This window comes from Eupeodes corollae, chromosome 3, assembly GCF_945859685.1.
Source record: "Eupeodes corollae chromosome 3, idEupCoro1.1, whole genome shotgun sequence".
NCBI lineage: Eukaryota > Metazoa > Arthropoda > Insecta > Diptera > Syrphidae > Eupeodes > Eupeodes corollae.
Window position 1 is genome coordinate 34,231,648 of NC_079149.1, and position 19,977 is coordinate 34,251,624.

At 36.2% G+C, this 19,977-nt stretch overlaps 2 protein-coding genes across 2 annotated transcripts; both read left to right on the forward strand.

Annotated features, from left to right (window-relative positions):
• The first annotated feature begins 2,643 nt into the window (after positions 1 to 2,643).
• Positions 2,644 to 6,303, forward strand: LOC129950412 (uncharacterized). Its single transcript, XM_056062354.1, has one exon. The coding sequence runs from the start codon at positions 2,644 to 2,646 to the stop codon at positions 6,301 to 6,303; it is 3,660 nt and encodes a 1,219-aa protein (XP_055918329.1).
• Positions 6,304 to 6,458: 155 nt separating this feature from the next.
• On the forward strand, positions 6,459 to 7,775 carry LOC129950413 (uncharacterized). The gene has a single exon (XM_056062355.1). It carries the CDS (start codon positions 6,459 to 6,461, stop codon positions 7,773 to 7,775), a length of 1,317 nt encoding a protein of 438 aa, XP_055918330.1.
• The last annotated feature ends 12,202 nt before the right edge of the window (positions 7,776 to 19,977 follow it).

A 19,977-nucleotide genomic window follows, 5' to 3' on the forward strand; every position in this document is an offset into this window, starting at 1 on the left:
TTTGTGTGATCTTTTGTGGTCGGGTGAAAAAAGCAGTATTTTTCTTGATTTTAAAAACGCAAACTGGAAAGTATTTAGAAAAAATAGTAAAACAAATTAAAATTTCAAATTTTTCTATTAATCTTGAAAATGTTTCTTGTAAAAATAATGCCCATACAGAACCTTACAGAAACTATCCTATCATCTATAGATTCAAGTGTTCCAAAAATAATAGAGTATGAAAAATGTAAGCAGTTTGCAAAATTAATTTTTAGAACTTATTAAGGTTAGATGGAACTGGCAAAGATATCATCAACCTTTATGGTCTCCTATTATAACAAACTTATTTTAAATCAATTACTAAACAATTAAGTTTACTTGAAAAAATGGAAATCCGTTCATAAATACAAAAATAGACAATTTCCTTTTTTAAAAGATTCTAGTTTTGTTCGTATTTTTCTTTCAAATGCATATTTTTTTTCAGTATTTAGATAATATTTAAGCAGCAAGTTTCTGAATGTAAAAACGTCTGATCACCAACTTGTTTTTAAAACAAATTATTACAAAACAAATTAAACTAAACCAAAATCTTTGTTGGAGCTCAAATCATCATAAATTACTTTATTTTTGAATTAAATTTTGAATAATTAACTTACTCTTAAATTGAATAAATTCTACTACTTTTATTACATTTATTTTTGAATTTGGCGCTTCATTTATACCATTCGCCATAATAACTTATTGTTGAATTCGCCTTAAAAATGTTACTTAAAAATAACGTAATTTCTCTCTCTAAAAATCTGCAATAAAATGTATGTATAAATAGAAGCTTTCAACTTTAATAAACTCTTTCTTCTCTTGTTCAAAAACCCTTAGGGGAAAAATCGCTGCATTTTCATTTCGTCGTTCGCTACAAGTTTATAGTTTCGCTTTTATAGTATATCGGCTATAATATAGTAATTTAAAAGTTATAGGATCTAAAGTAATTTCGCTTAATTTATCTCAACCAGGATCTACCTATCTTTTTCATAGAAAAGACAAAATAGAGTTCCCAGGTTGACGGTCAAAGTTGTTTGATCGTACATTTTTGGCGCCCAAACGTGTTTAAAGTGGTAATCCACATAAATTCCTATACAAAATTTAAAAAGAAATAAATTCTGTGTGAAAACTTATATATATCTTGCACTAAAAGTGACTATAAAAACTATAAACTTAATCAAAAAACTATAAATTAGTGCATTAAAAGTGAAAATTTCATCGGTTACGTCGCGCTATCGGTTTCGTGTCGCGAGTGCATGGTGTTGGTGCTAAAATCCAGGAGAAAGGAGAACAAAATCCAAGGAGAAAACTCTCATCAATCATCCCAGAAGAAGACGAACCAGCAGGTTAAAAAGCCAGAGAAAATTGTGGGAAATAAGTATAAAAATTCCCACCCAGGTATGTCCGGTCTGAATTTTATTCAAATGTGCGTTGTTCCAGCATCATAATTCATAATTTTAAAGCTAATTACAACATAAAAGCTAAATACAAAAAAAAAAAAAAAAAAAAAAACGCACATTCGACATACAAAAAAGACCATTAACTTGCTATTACCTAAATCTTCAAATGTACATTATATATATATCTAAACTATATACATACATAAAATATATTCTAACTATATTTAAATAAAACTATGAACAACATATCCTGCTTTATAAATAAATTTCATAAATAAATATTTAAATATAAAACTACATAAACTAAATAACATATATCGAACATAAATTCATTCGCTAACCATAATCAGCATCCGCATAATTTATGGTGCTTTCATCACGTAAAAATTGATAAAATCCACAAAAGTGTAATTACGATCCACTTTTGGGCGAAACACACACACACATTCACACAATATTAAAAAGCTTTCGTTTCCAACATATTTTCGAAAACTAACCCATTGACGCACTCACCACACCATTGCATAATATCGTTTCGCTCTATTCGCTCGTTCTCTCGTTACTTACAATCCACAAATAGGATCCATAGTATACACACCTGATTTCGATTTCAGTGCACAGATCAACATTTCGGCACACAACATCATTGATTTCATTTATCGCTTTGCTCTATTCGCTCGTACTCTCTTATCGTAGCCACATAACATCTCCATGGTATACACACCTGATTCGATTTCAACTTGATATCAGTGCATCGATCTTCATTTCGCCAATACATCATCACCCAGGTCGTCAACGTTGTCATCATCGTCATCATCGCCATCATCGTCGTCGTCGGGGGAGATTTTTGCTTCATGATCAATTCACTGATAGAGCTTTTTTGAATAGCATTTTTTTGTCGTTGAAATGCATTAAACAACTTTTGCCTTTTCGTAGGTTTAACCTTCAATGCTTTGAAAAGAAATTCTTAGTACAGAATAAATTCGCTTGTTAAAATTGGATTTTGGATTAATCTCAATTCTCACAATCTATCTTTGAATTCAACTCGCCGTGAGATTTTATTTGTTGGGACAGTTTTTTGTTGGGAAATTTTATTCTTTACAACAGGGTTGCCATCTAGCATTTTTGATTTGTTGAATAAATTTAATTGAATTTTCAATAAATTATAATCGGTTTTGTTTTTACTGTCGCTGTTTAAAGAATAATAGAAAATTAAAAATCTAAAATGGCTGAACCAACACTTGATGAATTAAAACAACAACGAGCTTCTACTAAAGGAAGTATATCTCGGATAAAGAATATCGTGGAATCCAATTCTAACGCCCTAACTTCAACTGAACTTGAATGTCGTCTAGGAATTTTGGAGTCGTATTTTAAACAAATATTAGCATATCAAACCAAAATAGAAGTTTTATTACCAACAGATACTAGTAGAGGTGAAATAGAAGATTTGTACATCACCGCAAAAACTAAAATTCTTTCGCTTTTGGGTACTGGTAGACGAAGTAGTATCGCAGACATGACAGTTTCTACTGTCCCACATACAATTAGTCATCTTCCAAAACAACGTTTACCAAAGTTTAGTGGAAGATATTCAGACTATAAAAATTTTATAAATTCGTACAACAATTTGGTAGAAAATGATTTAAGTTTGACAAAAATAGAAAAATTTAATTACTTGCTTTCTTGTTTGAGTGATCAAGCTCTTGGCACAGTTAAGGCTTTTCAAGTCACGGAAGCCAATTATCCCAAGGCACTTCTTAGTTTGAAAGAGCGCTATGATAATGATTGCCTCATTTTCTTAGAATATATCTCACAGCTGATCGAATTACCTAAGGTTCAAAAAGCTTCTTCTGTTTCTCTACGGAGCTTGGTAGACAATATTTCGGCGTTGATTAGTTCGCTACTTTCTATAGGATCGCATGAGAATATTTGTAACGCAATAATAATTCATATTGCGATGTCGAAGGTTGACACAGATACACAATCGAAGTGGGATGAACAACTGGACTATAAGAAGTTGCCGGATTGGAAGGATTGTGCAAGCATACTCAATAAACGGTGCCAATATTTGGAAGCAAGAGATAGCAATCAGATTCGTTCGGAACAATGCGTGAAGACATTCAACAAACATTCATCAACAAAGCCAACAATAGTAAATCCTCATCGCCCACAAACTTCGCTTGCTGCAAACCAACGATCCTGTATCTTATGTCGAGACCTTAACCATTCAATTACAAATTGTAAAAAATTTCTTGAGCTTTCGGTTATGGATAGATTTTGGAAAACCAAAAAACTAGGCTTGTGTCTGAATTGTTTAGGGAAGCGTCATAGTGTATTAAGATGTCCATCGTCTTATAAGTGCAAGACTTGCAAACAAGCACATCATAGCCTTTTGCATAGGACTCAACCTGCAGACACCAATTCTGGTATTAATCCTCCCTCAGATACATCTGGTCAAAGCACATCAGCTGCAACTCATTCCGCAATGGAAAAAGAGCAAGTTCCTGAAGCACAAGTTATTTTAGCAACAGCATTAGTTCTTATCAAGGACTCATCGGAAGGCTTTCAACTCGGTAGGGTTCTACTAGATTCTGGTTCACAAGTCAATTTTATTAATGAAAAGTTCGCCAATTCACTTGGTCTAAGGAAACATCGTAAGAATGTTGACATCGTCGGAATAGGAGTGACTGAAACAAAAATAAAATATCAAACTCAATCAACAATCCGTTCACGATATAGCAACTTTGAAATTTCTCTCGAGTTTTTAGTTGCACCTTCCATCACTGGGTATCAGCCTGAAGCATCTCTCAATGTAAGCAGTTGGAATCTACCTTCTAATTTAGAGCTTGCTGATGAGAATTTTAATCAACCGTCACAAATCGATTTATTATTAGGGGCTGAAGCTTTCTTCGATTTATTAGAATCAGGTCAGATAAAACTCGGAGAGGGTCTTCCATCATTGCAACAAACTGCATTAGGATGGATTGTATCTGGAAGATACAAATCAAAATACAACACTACAAAGAAAGCATCGTGCGTAGCCAATACACTTGAAGTTGGTCTTGATAAATATTTTGAAAAATTCTTTGAATTTGAAGAAATTCAAGGTCTACGGTCAATATGGTCTGAAGAGCAGAATGAATGCGAAAAGCATTTCATAGACACAATTAAGGTGCTTCCTAGCGGTCGGCTTATGGTACAACTACCTTTCAAAAAACATCCTAGCTGTCTTGGAGGCTCTTACGATATTGCTTTTAGAAGATTTTTGTCGCTTGAGCGTAGGTTATCCAAAAATGCATCAATAAAAAGTCAATATTCTGATTTCTTAAAAGAATACGAACGTTTAGGTCACATGTCTCTAGTTCCCAATCCAAACCTTGATGAAGATCATTATTATCTTCCGCATCAATATGTATTAAGGCCTGATAGCGTATCAACAAAGTTACGTGTAGTCTTCGACGCATCTTGCCGCACATCATCACAAATTTCTTTAAATGGAATACTAATGGTGGGTCCTACTATACAGGATGAGCTTTTGATTATTTTGCTACGTTTTAGACTTTATCGATACGCGCTAACTGCAGATATCGTTAAGATGTATAGGCAATTCCTTGTGCATCCATCGGATAGGAAATTCCAATTCATCTTATGGAGAGAAAACGAACATACCCCAATACAAACGTACCAGCTCAATACCATAACTTACGGCACATCATCTGCACCCTTTTTAGCAATTCGCTGTCTTCAGTATTTGGCTGAAATTAACGTCGAACGTTTTAGTCAAGGTGCTGCTGTTCTTAAGTCGGACTTTTACGTTGATGACATGCTAACTGGGGCAGACGACTTGGATACTCTTTGTCAAAAACGGAATGAAGTCGTTTCAATTTTGAGTACAGCTGGCTTAGAACTTTCGAAGTGGAACAGCAATCATATCGCTTTAATTGAAGAAGCTACACCAAAGGACATCAAATTGACTGAATCCAATCTCACCAGTACGTTAGGTATTTCTTGGAACCCTCGTGCTGATGAATTCATTTTTTCATACAAACCTAATCGGGTCTATACAAAATACACAAAAAGATCTATTCTCTCGCTTTCGTCGTCTCTTTTTGATCCAATGGGCTTGCTTAGTCCAATAATTATCCGGGCTAAGATACTGCTACAACAGCTTTGGATAGAAAAATTCGATTGGGACGAAAATATTTCTCCAAATCTCGAGACAGAGTGGCGTCAATTCATGACAGATCTCAACTCAATTCAAAATCTTCCAATTCCTCGATACGTTTTTCTAGAAAACAATATCAGATTCCAGATACATGGGTTCGCAGACGCATCTATGAAAGGGTATGGCTGCTGCATTTATCTGCGGAGCATTGACAATAGTGGGTCCGTAGGAGTGAAACTTTTAGTCGCCAAATCCAGAGTTGCTCCTGCAAAGAAGAGAACACTTCCCCGCCTAGAGCTCTGCGCAGCACATCTCTTATCCAAACTTTGGGTAACAATACAAAGGGTCATCGTCAAGCACTACAATGAAACTTACTTTTGGACTGATTCGTCAATAGTTCTGCACTGGATATCCACACATTCTTCGAAGCTAAATACTTTCGTTGGTAATAGAGTAGCTGAAATCCAGGACACAACAAAGGAGGTGGTCTGGAAATATGTTCCAACTTCTGACAATCCAGCAGATATAGTTTCTCGAGGATGTACAGCGGAAGAGCTTAAAAGTTCAATTTGGTTCAGGGGTCCAGATTTCTTGATCGAGGATGAAGAAAGGTGGCCATGTTCATTAGGAGCTTCTCCTCCTCCAGAAGATTTATTGCTAGAACACAGGAAAACTGTTTTAGTTTGTCAAAAGACAAAAACTATTATCTCAATTTAATTGAAAAGGTTAGCTCGTACACCAAAGTTTTGAGAATCTTTGCTTACGTAAAAAGATATCTCAATTTACGATTACTGAGGATTCCATTCCCAGGTCGACACCTTACAGCTGGGGAGTTAGATTATTCGTTACTCACCATAGTTAATGTCATACAAATGGAGTATTTTGCGAAGGAGATCCAGGCAGTAAAATCAAACTCAAAACTTCAAGGATCGACAAAATGGTTATGTCCTTTTATCGAGGACAGAAATGGTCTTTTGTTGTTGAGAGTAGGTGGCAGATTGAAACATGCTGACATTCCAGAGGAAAACAAACATCCGATGTTGCTTCCAAAAGATTGCAATTTCAGCAAAGAACTTATTCGACATTTGCACTATTCTAACTACCATGCAGGTCCAAAGGCTCTTGTGGCGCTAACGAGACAAAGATTTTGGATCATCAATGTTCGACAGTTGGCACGCAGCGTTATTCGAAGGTGCACTCATTGTGCAAGATATCGACCGAAGTTATATGACCAAGTAATGGGAGATTTGCCTGCAGAAAGATTAACATCTTCACGTCCATTTTTATGCTGTGGGGTTGATTTCTGTGGTCCTATTTACACATACTACAAAATTAGGGGGAAGGTGCCTTATAAAACCTATGTGGCAGTTTTTGTCTGCTTCGCTTCGAAAGCGGTTCACTTAGAAGCTGTATCAGACCTTTCAGCAGACGCTTTTATAGGAGCATTAAAAAGAATGATAGGTCGTAGAGGTATTCCCAAAGACATCCACTGTGACAACGCGACAAATTTTGTTGGCGCACAGTCAAAACTAAGCGAGTTGCGAGATATGTTGTTCAAAAAATCCAACCAAGAAAATCTCATTAATTATTGTACTAATTCCAATATAAATTTTCATTTTATACCCCCCAGGGCACCCAATTTTGGTGGAATTTGGGAAGCTGCAGTTAAAGTCGCTAAGGGTCATTTGTATCGCAGCCTTGGAAACGCCAAATTGTCATTCGAAGAGCTGTCAACTGCACTTGTCGAGATTGAGGCCATCATGAATTCGAGGCCTATTACTTCTATATCAACAGATCCAAACGACTTCGAAGCCCTAACACCAGCACATCTCCTGATCGGGTCCTCTCTCAAGGCGATTCCCGAACTATTGACTGAGGTATCCGACATAAGCTATCTCGAAAGGTGGCGGCGAATTAACGCTGTCAAAACTCATTTCTGGAAGCGATGGTCCAACGAGTACGTCACTGAACTGCAAGGTCGTGGAAAGTGGACAACATCAAGTCCAAATATCGCTATCGGCAGCTTGGTCATCATTCACGAAAACAATTTACCACCCCAAAAATGGCTCTTGGGAAGAGTCACCAAAGTCATCGAAGGTCCTGATGGGCGAGTAAGAGTCGCCGATGTTAAAACTCAACGAGGAACATTTCGAAGACCTATTCGCAAATTGGCGGCGATTCCGTCTTGAAAGGTGATCCTTTCAAAGGGGGCGGAATGTTGGAGCTCAAATCATCATAAATTACTTTATTTTTGAATTAAATTTTGAATAATTAACTTACTCTTAAATTGAATAAATTCTACTACTTTTATTACATTTATTTTTGAATTTGGCGCTTCATTTATACCATTCGCCATAATAACTTATTGTTGAATTCGCCTTAAAAATGTTACTTAAAAATAACGTAATTTCTCTCTCTAAAAATCTGCAATAAAATGTATGTATAAATAGAAGCTTTCAACTTTAATAAACTCTTTCTTCTCTTGTTCAAAAACCCTTAGGGGAAAAATCGCTGCATTTTCATTTCGTCGTTCGCTACAAGTTTATAGTTTCGCTTTTATAGTATATCGGCTATAATATAGTAATTTAAAAGTTATAGGATCTAAAGTAATTTCGCTTAATTTATCTCAACCAGGATCTACCTATCTTTTTCATAGAAAAGACAAAATAGAGTTCCCAGGTTGACGGTCAAAGTTGTTTGATCGTACAATCTTACTCGGGTATTTGTAACAGTTGCGAGTTTTTGAACTAAAAAATCATTAAATCATAAGTCTGTAAGTGTCTTGTGAATTTAAAACAAAATAGTTCATAAGGCAGTTGGTGAATTAGGACTTTGAAAAATCAATTCATAATCTACAAAGTGACTTATGAATTTACAAAAAAATTAAGCCATGAGTAGGTTAGTTTGTGACTTATGAATTTTGATTTTAATTCATGAGTGACCAATTCATTAGTCAGTGACTAGCTTGTGCATTAAATTTAAACTTAAGCTAGAAACTTCGGCTTCTGCTTCGTAAGTAATGCAAGGTAAAGGACCTTAAACAAACTGCTTTGTTAAATATCTTTATTTTTATTGCTCCAATGATGGTAAAGCATATTTAGTTAGGTTCTTCATTCCACATTCATTCGAAAAAAAATTGAAACAGTTTCAAAACATGAGTTGGAGTTTCAATTTTCTTAACAAAGAAAATTTCCATGTTTTACATTTACGATTTTTCAGTGATTTTCATTCGACTATTTTAAGTTGTTGTGATTTTAATTCGATAAGAGTAAATTGTTAAAAAACAAAAAACAAAACAAAACCGATAATTTGAAATTGAAAATATTTACTTTATTGACAAGCTAGGAACAAATAAAAACACACGAAATTATGAGAAATAAAAAAAGTATTATAAAGTTATGAAATCGATCGAATGTTAGGATACTAAAAACAATTTCATTCTATTTTAAAATGTTTGTATATTTCGGTTTTAGGAACCTAGTTGACTATCAAAATTGTTAACCATACAAATGTGACAGTTTTTACTTAATCAGTATAAGACTTCAAGTGAATTAAAGGATCTTAAGTGAATGCAAGGAATTCAAAAGAGTGCAACGGCCTTGAAAGAATACAAGGACTTTAAATGAATGCAAAGAATGCATGAAGTCAAAAAATGTTGCAATCCATTGATTGCAATTAAATAATAAAAGAAATTGCAATCTTTTAAAATCAAATGATAGGTGATTGCAAATTTTGAATTCCCAACATTTAGGCAAATTCAATTGCATTCTTTTACAAGCCTGACGCACAACTTCAGCCTCTCATTAGCATATAAAAGGTGTATATGTAATCATTATCAATTAATTACAAAAATGTTAAGAAAATAAACCCTAAAAATGGGACTGTGTGGTTCAAAAACGAATACCTTGAGCCTACACAATGAAAAATCAATTGTTTATTTTAAACTTCCCATAGGAAGTAATTGTAATGAGCCTCATTTGCCGAATAGAACATTTTTCAGTTTCTCGACGTTTCAAGGTCCCTAGAGTCGAAATAGAAGATTTTTAAAAAGATGCCTGCGCGTGTTGGTGTACGTACGTTCGCGACGTTTTTTTCGTCATCCATAGCTCAAGAACCAGAAGAGATATCGATTTCAAATAAATTTTGTTATACAGATAATAATGCAGAAAGCTGCAGATTAGGCTCTCGAAGACAATTGCGTGAGTGTTTTTTTTACCATAGAAAAAAGGGAAAATGAAAAAAAAAATCAAACTAACAGTTTTTTTATAAATCAAACAAACTGAAACAAATTTGTCACTTCTAAAATTTTAGGAATAAAAAATGATTTAATCTTCAAAACAATTTTGTACAACGAAAAATAACGTTTTAACGTCTGGTAAAACTTTGATAAAATAAAATTGACAGTTACTTTTTAAAGAATAAAAACCTAAAAAAACATTACTTAAAGTTACTAAAAAAAATGAGATTTTGGCTTCCAACTAAAACTAAACTAACTTATAAGAAATATTGTTTTTAACATTCGGACAAATTTTGAGTAAAATCAAATTGACAGTTTATTTTACAAAAAATAAAAATCCAAACAAAAAAATTAATTTTCGATTCAAATATCTTTTCAAAACTTTGAGATATAAGCTTTTAACTTTTAACTTTTAAATTCGGTAAAATTTTGAGAAAAATCTAACCGACAGTTTTTTTACAAAAAATAGTAACTTAAAAGAAAATCTTACAAGATTTGGTAAAAATTGATTTTCTTTTCAAAAAGTTGGGATTATGGCGTCCACCTAATTTTAGTTTTCAACATTCAGTAAAGTTCAAAAAATCAAAACCTAAAATAAGAACAATATCAAAACTTGGTAAAAATTTACTTTCGACTCAAATAGCTTTTCAAAAATTAAAAATATTGTCTTCAAACTCTTTTAATTTCACAAAAAAATATTGTTTTCGATATTCAGTAGTTTATTTATAAATTTCCAACAGTCCATTTTTTCATAAAAAAAATAAAATCTACAAAAATAGTACGCAAATTTGATTAAAATTGATGTTTGGTTCTTGATATCTCTCAAATTGATTGCATTCATCCAATTTATAAAAAAATTAAAAATGCCACTAAAATTGGTAAAAATTTGTTCTCGACTAAATAACTATTTAGCAAAACTAGATTTTCAAAATAAACTATTTCTTGATATAAGAAAAATTGTTGCTAATTTAAAATTTTTTAGGAATAATAATAACTTTTTTTACCCAACATAAAAACCTACAAACTTTTAAGCAAGACAAATCGACAGACGGGATGGGAAGTTATCAGTGTGGGTCGTATCCCAGCCTCTTTTTTAATTCACATTTTTTTCTATTTATTTAATAGTTACTTTTTATTTGAAATCGCCTAAATGCTGGTTGGTGTTTGTGACTTCTTAGACTAATATTGAAATATTTTTTTAAAAATGTCTTTTATACATTTTTAAAAATACTACTTTAAACCTTCTTGTCCTTATAGAATCAATTTAACAGTAACTCTAAATTTTAGGAAATACAAAAACAATGTACATTGGCTTCTTTTCTTTCACTATCATTCAAACTTGATAATATCCACTCTGTCTATGGTCAAATAAAGAGTACTCAAAACCCCTTCAGCGAGCATTCGAGTGTTCTAAAATAAAAATAAGTGGTTCATCAATGAATATTACGATCTAAATGTTTAGGTTACGTTATTAATTCCAAAAACACAAATAAAATAATTTCATATTCTTCCAAAATTTAAAAAATAAAGTAATAAAAGCATAAAATAAAACCAACATGTCTCAAAAAAGGTACAGAAAAAAAAGAAGTTATGTTAAGTTAATTTTTACTGATTCTTTTTTTTTTTCAAATTAACACGTTTTACAATCAACATCAGGTAGGTTTATAATAAAAAACCAAATGCAAACCTCTACAACATATTTCGTCTCCAAAGAAGTTAACTTAGCTTCCTATATTGAAAAACTTAATATAGCCTTCCATTATTCATGATGAGAACCTGTGAAACCCCATGCCGAGCATCATCATCCATTTTAACAAAATATAAAAGTAAAAGAAAAAACATCAACGAAACCTTTAAGAGCAATTAATTTTATTTAGGTAAGCTTGAGATTGAGCCCCTTCATCCAGCATCCGAAAAACATAAAAAAAATAACAAGTTCTGGAATAAATTAGCGTTAACGCGTATTTCTCTGCTTAGGTAAGGTATAAGAGTATATCCAATCAAGGGTGGATCCCATATCATCATACTCTTTCCCATTTCGATTCCAGAACCAGAATCAGAATCAGTATCTTAGGCTGATGCTGTAGTAGGAGGTAGGTAGGAGGAGGTATACCTTTACTACCTATATCGTTGCTGTCACGAAAAAGAAATATGTTCTATGTATAAATAAATATTTCAAAAAAATGGACACAAAACAGAAAAACACCCAAAAAGGAAACCAAACTAACTTAAAAAAAAGAAAACATTAAAAAGCCGACAAACTAATCAAAATCCCCGAATGAACCATTCGATATAATGGAACGATCATTGGGAAAGAGATGCACATGGTCTTGTCCGTTTTGGATGGTTCTTTCGTTCGGTCCTAAGGTCTGACATCCAGGTACCTCGAAGCGCATTTTTATAGATATGTGGTGGATGCTTCCCGTCCATCCCATCATCAGTGCCAGTGTATCCAGAGCCCAGGTATAAACTCATTAAAGAACATGATGAAGGGAAATAACCATGCCCATTTGTGCCCCTCTCCCTATATATCAGCCTATATGTATATATTACTCCATTTGATCCAGCTTTGGTGCGGGATCGATGATCGGGGCCGCTGCGGGAGCGAGGAGCAACAACATCAGCAGGCGCATTAAGGACCGCCATGCTGAATTCCATCTCTGCTCTGCCTTCCTGATGAAGGGCTTCATATTCGGCTGCATCGAAGTTACTTATCGATTCGGTGGCGACGACGGAGCGGTGCGCGGTGGTTTCGAATGGCAATGGAAATGGGAATCCTGTTGGCGATGCGATGGCTGACTGTGGGACTGCCACTCTATGCCCAGGAGCAGGCGGGTGCGGGGACCTTGATTGGATCTTTATAGCGCTGGTTAATTCCACTATGCTTTGTGTGCAGGTATGACGACCCAACGTTAATTAAGATTATGAAGTCATAAGAACTTGGTCCCCGGTCTAATAGGCTCTTCGAGATGCGATTGCATGATGCGAGGCGAGTTCTGTCTGTCTTGCTTTGTAGAGCTCCATCTCCATCCCCAATCTCCCGGGGCAACTTAATGGCTAAAGTGCTTTTTTCGTAGGTATGTACATATACCTAAAAGAACCTATTCCTTCTTGATGGCGATGGCGACTTGCGAGGCAGAAATGCCAGAGCCTGTTTGGAGTCGACAACTTGATTTTGCAGCATTAACAAGATTAAATTATATTCTCTTCGTTGCTTCTGCCGCGCTACCTGCCTGCCACAAGCTTTGACTCCGACTTTGACTTCGGTGCAACTTCATATGTGTGTATTTCTCAATTTAATATTATTTTCGCCTTTATCTATATTTTGTTGTTGTTGAGGGGTCTTTTGATGGTGGAATTGGAATTACTATATTGATGCTACTATATTAAAGCCTTTTCAGCTTGAAGAGAAGTATAATATACCTAGGTTAGGTATATTTATATGTTTTCCTTTTTCTTCATAGATCTCAAGCCCTCTGCACTTTGCCGAGTTGGAGTTTGATTGCTGCTTAGATAGTTTAAGCAGCAAAGCAATAATAATTGCCAGAGGTATATAAATTGTGGAATTTTTAGTAATTAACTTATGGTTGCAATCAAATTGGTTTTAGTTATAAATAATTTCAACTCAGCAGGATGGGACTTAAGTTTACCTGCAATCCGAATGTCATGCTGCGGTTTTCAGCGAAAGAAAATAAAATATATCTTTATTATTGTCTTGTTTTTTTTTTTTTTAAATTTAATTTATTGAAAGAAAAGAGTCGTGAGTGAGTCTTTTCTACGCGATTGCTTCAAGGATTATACTTTTTCACATCAACTCAACAATTAATAACTTAAATTGGAATTTCAAACGAAATTAAATTTTAGTTTATTGTTTTTAAAGGTTTTGAAAATCCATGAATTTATGAGTTTATGAGCTAATTAATAATTTTATCATGGACAACCGAATTTAACTCTGAGTTTTTGGGTGCAATTAATCATAAAATGCCCCTTGGTTTTTCGTGGCGAGCTCTAAAACAAAATTATTTAAAAAAAAGAGATTGGGATTCGACCCACACTGAAAATTTTCCATCCCGTCTGTCGATTTGTCTAGTTTAAAAGTTTGTAGGTGTTCGTGTTGCGTTAAAAAAGTTGTGAGTTGAATTTTTCTTAAAAATTGTTAAATCACCAACAATATTTTTATATCAAAAAATAGTTTGCTTTGAAAATCTAGTTTTGCTAAATAGATATTTAGTCGAGAACAAATTTTTACCAGTTTTAGTGGCATTTTTAAATTTTTTATAAATTGGGTGAATGCAATTAGTTTGAGAGGTATCAAGAACCGAACATCCATTTTTACCAAATTTAAAAAATAATTTTTGCAGATTTTAGTTTTTTATGAAAAATGGACTGTTGGATATTTGTAAAAAAAAACAACTGAATATCGAAAACAATATTTTTTGTGAAATTAAAAGAGTTTGAAGACAATATTTTTAATTTTTAAAAAGCTGTTTGAGTCGAAAGTAAATGTTTACAAAGTTTTAGTATTGTTTTTTGTAAAGTTTTTATTTTTTGTAAAGAAAAACTGTCAATTAGATGTTTCTCAAAATTTTACTGAATATTGACAACAAATTTTTTTAAAGATAAAAGTAGTTTAAAGCCAATATCATAACGTTTTGAAAAGATATTTGAGTCGAAAATCAATGTTTATTAATTTTCTGGTTTAGGTTTTTATTTTTTGTAAAAACCTGTCAATTCGATTGTTCTCGAAATTGTTCCAATGGTTCCAAATGTTGATAACAATATGTCTTATAAGTTTAAATTAGTTGCAAGCCATAATCTCAAGTTTTTTAGAAAAGATATTTGAGTCGAAAATCAATTTTTACCAACTTTGAGTAATGTGCCGTGCGTCGGGGTAATTTTCCTGGCCACTTAAAAGCCTCATAGTTGCGAAGCACCAACAAGCCTCAGATACGGACGGATTAACTGTTGACAACCTACGCAAACAAATTAAAGACAACGAACTTCGGATATGCACGTGGAATGTTAGGTCCCTTAACAGACCACGTACAGCCGAACAATTAGCGGAAGCCCTAAACTGCTGCAAGGCAGATATTACCGCCATCCAAGAAGTGCGATTGGATGGGCCGGGCAAACTCAAACTAAAAGACTGCCATATATACTACGGCGACTGCTAACGAGAACAAAGACAGCGTCTATTTGGGTGTGGATTTATTGTTGAAACTAGACTCAGGCAACAAGTCTTGAGCTATAGGTTCATGAACCAGCACCTGGCCATCCTCATCACAGCTAATTCGGCAACATTAGCCTGATATGCGCGCACGCCCCCACAGAAGAGAAGGATGACAACAGCAAAGATATGTTCTTCGAGTTCTTAGACAAAACATATGAGCAGTGCCCTAGCTACGATATTAAAATTGTCCTGGGCTATTTTAATGCCAAGCTAGGAAGGAAAGAACAGCCTGCACTACAGCACTTCCGACAACGGATTCAGGCTCATAGATTTTGCTCCGGTGCGAAACGTCTTGGTAGCCAGTACGCGTTTTCCACATCTCAACATCCACAAAGGAACTTGGACTTCTCCAGATCAATCTACCGTCAACCAGATTGACCATATTGCGATCGGCGACAGAAATGCTTCTAGCATTATGGATGTACGAACTTTCCGAAGAGCTAACATCGACTCGGAGAACAACGTCGTTGTATCCAAAGTAGTTTTCGGGTTTCCAGACCCAAGGCAAAACAGGGAGGTGCTGGCAGAAGGTACAACGTCAAATGGCTACAATCGCAAGAGGTCGCCAAATCCTTCGCCGACCGAGTTACAAGTAACCTCTCTCGAAATTCTCTACCGCCAACACAATGTACTAAAACCAGTGCCAACATTGCCAAGATCCAATCAGAGAAGCCGCCTCTGATGTGCTGGGTTTCAAGCAGCCGACAACAAGGAACCCCTGGTTTGATAAGGAATGTCGGAAGGCAAAAGCAGCCAAACAACAGGCACGCTAAGCGAGGGAATGAGAAGCGTGCGGTCGAAGATGGTGAGAGGTTTAAAAGTATAAATGAAGTTAGAAAGTTTTATGAACAGGTGAAACGAAATTCACAGGTACCTACATAAACCTAGAACCGAAGGCTGCAAAAACGAAAGTGGAAACATCATAGTGGAACCGCAGTCAATGCTGAGGATATGAAAAGACCACTTCTGCAGACTGTATAACGGTGACGATGAACCGAATTCCGCTGTCAGACAGGATGATCCATTCAACATAGACGACTAAAGCCAACAATCCCGTCCTCCCGACTTAGACGAAGTATAACGATTACCATATCTTAGCTGGAAGAAAACATGCCCGATGAATGGAACCTCGGTATTGTTTGCCCGAACCTAAAAAAGGAGACCCTCTAAACTACACCAACTATAGAGTAATCAGTCCACTTAACATCGCCTATAAAATCTTCTCTGCCGTAATATGTTAACGTCTAAAGCCCATCGTCAACAACCTGATAGGTCCTTATCAGTGTGGTTTTAGAAAAGGAAAGTTCACAGTCGTTCAATTAATTACATTACAGCAGATACTGGAAAAAACCAAAGAACATCAAATCGACACTCACCATCTTTTCATCGATTTCAAGGCCGCAAAGGGACGAGCTGTATAGAGCCATGTATAGTTTTGGCATCCCTATCAAACTCGTCCGTTTCCGCAGGATGACCATTGAAAATACACGCTGCTCCATAAAGGTTGGAAAAAACTTAACAGAAAGAATAGTGCAGAGCTCACACCTCAACACTAGAGTCACTTTTTCCAAAAGTCTGTCCAATTGCTAGCATATGCTGATGGCATCGACATATTCGGAAGACCTCAGCGTGATGTCAATTGGACGTTGGTTAGTATTGAGGCAAAAATGGAGTTAACGGTTAATGAGGGTAAAAAAAGTACATATGCTGTCATCAATAAAGGACTTACAACATCGACGTCTTGGTCAAAACGTCACCATCGACAGACGTAACTTTGATGTAGTTAAGGACTTTGTCTACCTAGGCTTCGCCTTAAACGCAGAAAACAACACACATTACAGTATATAATATAAAATTTGATTCAAGTCTTTAGCGTATCGTTTCGTGAGATATTTAGGCTTAACCAAAATGTTCTTAAGAGCCCCTTCTGTATCTTTCTGCATTATTATCTGTATAACAACATTTTTTTTAAGTCGATATCTCTTCTGGTTCTTGATCTATGGATGACGAAATTCGTTAACGTACGGATGTACGAACACCCGCACGCACAGACATCTTTCTAACACTCTTTTATTTCGACTCTAGAAACCTTGAAACGTCGAGAAATGTCAAAAGTTCAATTCGACAAATCGACAAATCGACAATCGGACCGATTACAATAACTTCCTATGGGAAGTTAATAATTAAAAAAAAAAATGTACTACCGACATTCAATTTATTCATAAAAAGCTACATTTCAAATTAAAATCGGATATCACTTAATCTAAACTAGAATCGAGTTCCGTATTATGGCCGAGTATTCCGAATTTATTGCACATATTATCTTTAATTCTATATTTTAAAATATTGTAAATTCCAGGCAACTATGTATGAATATTCTGAAAAGATCAAAATAATGTATCTCACATCTGTATCAATATTCCTAACTTCAAAAAAGTGCATTTCAAAAACTGCTTAAAACTACTGAATTATTTTTACTATTAAACGTGAATCAAAATAAATATTCAATATTTTCAAAATTTAATTTTTTCGAACCGAATCGAGAAAAGATGAACTTTTTTATTGATAAGCTGAATTTTTGAAAGCTTAATTACAAAAACTGAATGGTAGACATGTGCATTCAAGAGGACACAAGCGTCCACAGGTTTTTCTCAAAACCCACATCTGTCTATAAACTCCTACTCTCACCTCCCCGCGGTGAACATGGGGTACTTACAAGTTATACCTCAACTGGAGATTGGGTTCCAACCCCAGTGGAAAGTTGTTGGGGGCAGCAAACGAGAGAGGGGGGAGATGTGTTTCCACTAAGGCGCCTCTCCTTATCCAGGCGGCAGCGGACGAATTCTCGAGATGGAATCAACGGTGGCGTCTACAGTTCCAGTAAGGTTGAACTACTTGGTGAACACCTTATAGGGCTTCTTCGACATATTCGGAGCCCAGGCCTGTAAGAAGCTCTTCTTCCTTGGAGTTATACTAAGGATCTGGCCCTCCAGGTTGGGGGTTGTGCCGTCGGGGTGACTTCCTGGCCATGTAAAAACATCATAGTTTCGAAGCACCAACAAGCCTCGGATACGGACGGATTTACTGTTGACAACCAACGCAAACGAATAAAGGACAACGACCTTCGACTAGGCTCAGGCAAAAAGTCTTGAGTTTCAACAGTGTGAGCGAGCGCATCACGACAATCCGCATCAAGGCTAAATTCGCCAACATAAGCCTAATATGCGCGCATGCCCCAACAGAGGAGAAAGATGAAGACACCAAAGACATATTCTTCGAGCTCTTGGACAAGACATATGAGCAGTGCCCTGGCTATGACATTAAAATTGTCTTAGGAGATTTTAATGCCAAGCTAGGAAGAGAGGACATCTTTGGTGGGATAATCAGGAGATACAGCCTGCACGACACCACCTCCAACAACGGATTCAGGCTGGTCGATTTCACTGCGGGGCAAGACGTTCTGGTAGCTAGTAGGTACGCAGTTCTTAATATCCACAAACCAGATTAACCACATTGCGACCGACGCACGACACTTCTCCAGTATCCAGGATATCCGAACATTCCGAGGGGCCAACATTGACTCGGACCACTACCTCGTTGTAGCCATAGGTACGGCTACGGATATCCCGATCCAAGCCAAAACAAGGAAGTACTGTGAGAAGCTTCTACGTTAGACGGCTACAATCGCAAGAGACTGCCATGTCCTTTTCCTATCGAGTCTCTAATAACCTCTTAAGGAGTCCTATGCTTCCTGCATTAAGCATTGAAAACCAGTGGCAACATCGCCTTGCAGCCATCAGAGATGCCGCCTCTGAAGTGCTAGGCTTCACACGGCCACCACAGCGAAACCCCTGGTTTGACGACGAATGCCGGCAAGCTCACGCAGCGAAACAAGAGGCATACAAAACAGTACAAAAGGAGTAGAGCTGCTCGGGAGCTCTACGAGCAGAAGAGGAGAGAGGAACACCGGCTTCTTAGACGGAAAAAAAGAGAGCATGAGAAGCGCGCGATCGAGGAGATAGAGGGATGTCACAACAGGAATGAGGTTCGTAAATTTTACCAAAAGGTAAAAAAACCTCCCAAGGGTACAAACCACGAACCGAAGCCTGTAAGGACGATCAGGGGAACATCGTAGTAGAACCGCAGTCGATGCTGAGACTATGGAAAGACCACTTTTCCAAATTATATAACGGCGATAACGAACCGAATTGCTCTGTAAGGGAGATAGAACCACTCAACCTAGGCGACGCAGATCAACAATTCCGCCTACCCGCGGTCCGCCTAGACCTTGATGAAGTGAAGATAGCTATATCTAAACTTAAGTCAGACAAAGCTGCTGAAGCTGACGGCATTGCTGCCGAACTATTCAAAGCAGCAAGCGATGACTTGGTACGGAGCATGCACCAACTCATCTGCAAAATATGGTCGGAAGAAAGCATGCCCGATGAGTGGAATCTTAGCATAGTGTGCCCGATACATAAGAAAGGAGACCCTCTAAACTGCGCCAACTACAGAGGCATCAGTCTCCTTAACATTGTGTATAAGATCCTCTCTGCCGTATTATGTGAACGTCTGAAGCCATTCGTCAACAACCTGATAGGTCCTTATCAATGTGGCTTCAGACCAGGAAAGTCCACTATCGACCAAATATTCACACTACGGCAGATCTTGAAAAAAACCCAGGAGCTTCAAACCGATACCCACCATCTCTTTATCGATTTTAAAGCCGCGTATGACAGCATGCAGAATGACGATGGAGAATGCACGCTGCTCTATCAAGGTCGGAAAAGATCTTACCGATGCATTTGATGTCAAAAAAGGTTTTAGACAAGGCGATGCACTGTCATGCGACTTCTTCACATCGTTCTGGAAAGAATTGTGCAAAACTCAACCGTCAACACTAGAGGCACAATCTTCCAAAGGT

Bases quoted from the DNA above. Each gene is read 5' to 3' on its own strand.
- LOC129950412 (XM_056062354.1), top strand. From the start codon at position 2,644: ATGGCTGAACCAACACTTGATGAATTAAAACAACAACGAGCTTCTACT.
- LOC129950413 (XM_056062355.1), top strand. From the start codon at position 6,459: ATGGAGTATTTTGCGAAGGAGATCCAGGCAGTAAAATCAAACTCAAAA.